At 32.4% G+C, this 6,258-nt stretch overlaps 1 protein-coding gene across 2 annotated transcripts in view; it reads left to right on the top strand.

Annotated features, from left to right (window-relative positions):
• LOC107653584 (tyrosine-protein phosphatase non-receptor type 4-like) overlaps positions 1–6,258 on the top strand; it is a 39,098-nt gene that overhangs the window by 28,010 nt on the left and 4,830 nt on the right. For both annotated transcript variants that reach the window (XM_016440326.1, XM_016440325.1), the window contains 5 exons: positions 4,366–4,525; positions 4,621–4,701; positions 5,468–5,524; positions 5,799–5,955; positions 6,043–6,215. In XM_016440326.1, coding sequence (XP_016295812.1) covers positions 4,366–4,525; positions 4,621–4,701; positions 5,468–5,524; positions 5,799–5,955; positions 6,043–6,215 — 628 coding nt within the window. The remainder of the gene's footprint in view (positions 1–4,365; positions 4,526–4,620; positions 4,702–5,467; positions 5,525–5,798; positions 5,956–6,042; positions 6,216–6,258) is intronic.

Raw genomic sequence — 6,258 nt, 5'->3', positions numbered from 1 at the left:
TTCAGTGTAGGAGTTTTAGACGTTTGCTACATATAAAAGTTAGTACTGCTGACAACTGTTTAGATTTTGTTTAAATGATTGTTTAAAATGGCAAATTTTATTTCCAGCATTTTCTTCTTGTACAATGTGCAAAATTGGAAAACAAAATGTTTGCGCAAATTATCACATTAAAATGACTTCTTACGTTTAGAGTTTATGTGTAAAAAAAGTTTTATTTTGATCACCTAGCAAGTGTAGTCCTGTAGTTTAGTTAATCATTTGTGAAAAAACGTTTGCGCAAACTGTCGTATTCAAATTAGTGCACACGTTTATAGTTTAGTGTAGTGTTGTCACGGTACCAAAATTTCAGTATTCGGTACCAATACCAGTGAAAATCCACGGTTCTCGGTACCAATTTCAGTACCAAAGCAAAACACAAAAACATGCTAATTAAAAAATTTGACTATACTTTCATTTAATCCAAACTGTGTACATATTATTTTTAAAGGGCTTTTAAAACCTTCTAGAGTTATTCAGCCAAGAATAACAACTAAGTTAGCTATAAAAAAAAAGCCCAGAACTGCTTTTCTAACTGATATGACACAATGTTAATCATTTGTACATTCTCTAACACATATTTTAGATTCACAATTCATTTACTATTTGTGGTGGCATATATATGCAAATTCATTCTCTGCCAGCAGGAGGCGCTTGTAAAGCGGGAGAGATAGGGGTTTCCCCAGTAACGCTGTAATCAAATAAGCGCTGCACTCACAAACGCTGTTCAGGCTTTACAGTCAAGATTAAATTCAAATTACATCCATAATTTTCTGAAGACAGTCGGTTTCCTTCAGAAATACAGTGATATAAAAACACCCGCACCGGGTTTCGACTTTGACATGTGCAGTGCTCATGTTTATTCAACGAAGTCAAAGCCTTTTGGAAAATCTATTTATAGCGGTTTTGATATTGTGGCGGGCGCCACAAATAAATAAATGTATGGGAAACACTGAGAAGATCTAAATATAAAAAATTTAAATTAAACTTACCTGCTTGAACTCTTTCATTTGATCCGGGTGTCTGTCTTTAAAGTGTTTTGTTAGTTTGATGTCGCCATTTCTCAGTGCTTTTATGAAGAGAGAGCATCTGCGCACATTTTGGATAGCGCATCAAGAACCGGGTTGACCGGGTACTCTGTACCACTGGTACTTAAAAAACCTGGTACCGTAACGTTTTCATTTTTTTAGTACCGACTTGGTACCGAAGTACCTGGTCTTTTGACAACACTAATTTAGTGTAAAAATGCTTCAATTAATCAATAGTGACATTTATTGACAGTTTGCATTATTTTTTATTTATTTCCAATACCTAGTTATTGGAGTCCTGTAGGTTAGTTAATCATTCGTAAAAACATGTTTGCGCAAAATTTCATTTTAAAATTAATTTGTAAAGGCCCGTTCACACCAAGAACGATAACTATAAAGATAACGATATTAGCGTCCACACCAGCAAACGATATCGTCTGTTTATTCTAAGCGCACACTCGTCTGCCGCTTTAAATTCTCGAGCTCGATATAGCAGGATTGATTCTGATTGGCTGTCAATGTTTTTATCATTCATCAGCTGGAAAAAAAATCGTTCTGAAAGTGATTCCAATAATATCGTTTCTCTGTGCCTTTATCGTTATAGTTGTGGTGTGGACTCTGCTATTCTTTAATATTGAGAACGATTTTTAGAACTATATCTTTATCGTTATATTTATAGTTATCGTTCTTGGTGTGAACGGGGCTTAAGTCTATAGTTTGTGTGTAGGAATGTTTCAATTTATCAATTGTGACACTTATTACCAATTTTCATTATTTTCTATTTGATCACTTAGTTATTGGAGTCCTGTAGTTTTGTTAACGTTTAAGTCAGAAAAACATGTTTGCACAAACTATTGCAATCAATGTAATGCGTTTTTAGTTTAAGTTTATAGTTTGTGTAAGATTGTTACACTTAATGTATAGTAAAATTTATTGGCGATTTTTCTGTATTAGTTTTCATTTATTTGATCACCTATGGTTATTGCAGTCCTGTAGTTTAGTTAATCATTCATAAAAACATATTTGTGCAAAATGTCGCATTCAATTTAATGCATAAATTTATAGTTTACATGTAAGATAGTTACAATTAAACAATAGTAACACAAATTATTGGCAGTTTTCGTTATTATTTATTTATATGTTCACCTAGTTTTTGCAGCCCTGTGGTTTAGTTAATCATTTGTAAAACCACAATTATGCAGTTTGTTTTGCTTGTTTTAAGAGGCTCATTGTTTGCTAAATAAGTTGAAGATATTAATGCTACAGTATAAGACTCAGCTAATCAATAATGATATTAGTCACAAATTATTTTCAGTATTAGCTTTCATTAATTTAATCAATTAGTTGTCTAACAATTAATAAAAAAAGGAAATTATCTACAAAAACAAAGTTTGAGTGTTCGTTAAGTTTGTATGTTAAGCGGATCAGGCAATTTGGATGCTAACCTTCATTAATTTCATCTGGTTAAAGCAAACAATTTTACACTATTCAGTGTTTTTGACTCGACACATTCAACTGTCACAACCCACAGTTAAACAACACAAAAGACGAATCGGATATCTCTCCCTTCAGCCTGACAGTCCAAACAATCCTGATCTTGGTTCTTGGCAAATTTTTTTTGCCTCGTTTGTTTTTATTATGTAAATGTCCTGGAGGCCGGGATGCTGAGCGCTGTCTGTAGACTGCAGAGCAAAGGGGCTTTCATGCTTGAAATCTGAGCATTCATAATGAGAAACTGTGTGTGTGTGTGTGTGTGTGTGTGTGTGTGTGCGCGTGTGCGCGTGTGTCTGCAGACATGGCTTCTCTCTGAGCTACAGTCCTGGGTCTTAATACTCTCCGCCTGCTATGCAAATATGCCGAGCTTTGATAAATTGTTGGAAATCTTCATTAAACACCCAGCAGATATACAGCGCTGCTCATGCCTCCTGCTACTTACTTATAGAACATAAATCATCGTTGTTGCCTAGGCTACAGCGTTTTATGAAAAGTCTGGAAATGGGAGAATCAGATCATCTTACAAATGAACCTTGGATGGTTTACAGTTCAATTTATCCCTGCTTACAGGCAAGGTTCCCGCGGTTATGGGGAAAAATTTTTAATTAAATTAAGATTTTATTTTTTTATATTTCAAAAATGTAAAAAAAAAAAATTTAGGCTTGGGAAAAACTGAATTAAAGTTGTCTAGTCGCTTGCTTCTAAAATATTCAATCTGCTAGAAATTGCTGTTTGTAAGGGCAAAAATCCTAGTCTAGTTATCATGCACAACTGGAAAAATTATGAAAAATTCATAAGTGAAAACATGTGTAAGAGGTCAGAGTTTGTCATGTCTATAATTTTGCTGTAATAAAAATGAAAAAAAAAAAAGTATAAAAAAATTATTTTTGTAAGAAATGTATTTATTAAATTAAATTTATTTATTTAAGAAATAAAAAAGAAATAAAATTAATTAATTAAATTAGTACATTTAAAAAATAATCTTAAGAATTATTTTTCATCTGTGTTGAATATTTATCAGCCAGTATTAGATATTTAATTTGGGACGTTTGTTTATTCATATATAGTGCTAAAAAAAAGTGTAAAATAAAAAAATAAAATAAAAGTGTAAATATACAGTATACATTTTGGGGAAAAAATAGGTTTAAAATATAAATGTTACAGTGTAAGAGTTACTTGCTATTGATGGTCATTTTTAATGTTTTTGTAGCGTTCATTTCATTTTTAATTATTTTATTGCTTAGTTTTTGTGGCACTGGGATTTTTTTTATTATTCATTCGTGAAACTTGTTTGGACAAATTATTACATTCAGTTTAATGCATAGGTTTATAGTTTAAGAATTTTTGATTAATCAAATTATTGCCAATTTTTCATCATTATTTTTTATTGTTTTATCTCAGTCGAATTTAATGGATAGTGCCAGATTTATCTCTTTAAATGCATTTTCTTATAGAAGAGATTTTTAACAATTCAACTTTCATGTCAAATTGAGTGGTTATCAATAATTCATACTGTACATTAATAATAAGGTGTGATATTTGTTTCTCTAATAATGCAATAGATGGCGCTAAACACTTACACAAATACTCCTTCATATGAATCATTCATACACTCTTACAGGAGTATGTTTTCCAGACTATTTATTTATTTATTTATTTACATTGAAATGGTCAGACATTTGATTTATGCATTTTTATGTATTTATTTGATTTATCTTGCAGTTATCGGCCCTGACCTCTAAGCTACACTGCCCACAAATGCAATATGTGATGCATTCATTAATTCAATGCATGAATGTTTTCTCAGGTCTCCTGATGTGACGACAGATGAGCAGCCGCCTGCTCTACCCCCAAAACAGTCCAGAAGAGAGCCTCTGACCCACAACGGCAGATCCCAGTCTCAGCATGAGCTGGACGAGCACCTCAGCGAACTATACAACGTACCTGCGGCGTCAGGAAAGAGCATGGTGAGGAAAACACTTTCTTACAAACATACACACATGCTACATGTGTTTGTTCATCTCTCGTTCATCGTTAAATTCATATTTGCTTTTTTCCCCAGAATGGAGCCGTGCCTCATGACAATCTTGTTCTGATTAAAATGAGGCCAGATGAAAATGGACGATTTGGATTTAATGTTAAGGTGTGTTTTTGGTTATTCAACTACGATTACACTTTTTAGAAGTTAAAATCGAATATCATAAATCATAAAAAAACAATTCTCAATGTTGTTTCAATATTCAAAATGGTTTAGATGTGTCTGCTTTTTAACACTAGCTTTTAACAATATATTTTTTAATTATTTGTCATTTTACAAATAAAATTAGTTCAATTACAAAATTGTAATTATAATAATCAATATATATTTATATTACATATGCAATATTATATACATGATATACAGTATATTCAATTTAAATGTTTACATATATAAAATTATTATATGTAATATATTTATAATGATGTATAATAATGAATAATAATTACAATTGTACAAAAAACAATACATTATATAAAATATTATTTTTTTTTTTAATGACAAAAACCTTACTGTATACTTATTTAATGCATAAAAAATACTTTCAGGTTTTGATTATTTCTATTAAATTGTAATTAAAATGTACATAATAATGATAACAATCATTTTTTTAAATATGTATAAATATATATATTTATATTATTTAAAAAATATATATAATTTTAAATATGTATAACTAGTTCATATATATATATACTGCATGTTGTGTTCACTTGTGTTATCTTTTACTAATATTTAAATTTGTTTGATGATCTGAAACATTGAAGTGTGACAAACATGCAAAAAAATAAGAAATCAGGAAGGGGGCCAACACTTTTTCACACCACTGTATGTATTTATATATGTTAATAAATCTGTTCTTCATCCACAGGGTGGCGCTGATCAGAGGATGCCCATCATAGTGTCCCGTGTGGCTCCAGGAACTCCGGTAAGTTCATGCATCACTCACAGATCAGATGATGTTGTGTTTTTATGTCAGGTGACATGAGTCTCATTAAAGTCACGAGACGCTTCAGTAAACAGCAGCTCAGCCCGATGATGAATGATTCTCCATTTCATTCCTTTACACAGGAATATTGAAGTCTAAAAGATTAGAAATTCAGTTTGTTATTTACGCAGTATGAATTAAATGTTGATTTTCCATCACTCGCTGCAATTTATATGGCCCTAACCTATCATCTGTGACCTTTGACCTCTGTCAGGCTGATATGTGTATGCCGCGCCTCAACGAGGGCGACCAGGTGGTGCTGATTAACGGGCGTGATATTTCAGAGCACACTCACGATGACGTGGTTATGCTAATTAAGGCCAGCTGTGAGGACCAATCAGGAGAGCTCATCCTGCTCGTCAGACCCAATGGTACGATCTCCAAATTTGAATTTTAGTAGTTAAAATTATATGTTAAATTTAAAATACACTGACTTTCTTTCCTTCCTTCTTCTTCAGCCATCTATGACGTGGACGAGGAGCAGGAGAAGTTGGATCTGGAGCCAGATTTCCAGTATATTCCAGAGATTTCCGGTCTGGAGCAGAGCCACTCGGAGGCCGATAGTTTGAGATCCTCCATCCAGCTGCTGAGAGATGGCCTTTCCAGCGGTACCGTGCTTGCGCAGTTCGATGTAAGTAGGATTTTTTTTTTTTTTTTTTTAGTTACTGTAAATC

Source organism: Sinocyclocheilus anshuiensis, unplaced genomic scaffold (genome assembly GCF_001515605.1).
Source record: "Sinocyclocheilus anshuiensis isolate Anshui unplaced genomic scaffold, SAMN03320099.WGS_v1.1 scaffold1079, whole genome shotgun sequence".
NCBI classification, from domain to species: domain Eukaryota; kingdom Metazoa; phylum Chordata; class Actinopteri; order Cypriniformes; family Cyprinidae; genus Sinocyclocheilus; species Sinocyclocheilus anshuiensis.
The sequence above is the reverse complement of the archived record's forward strand: the minus strand, read 5'-3'. Positions and strand labels throughout refer to the sequence as shown.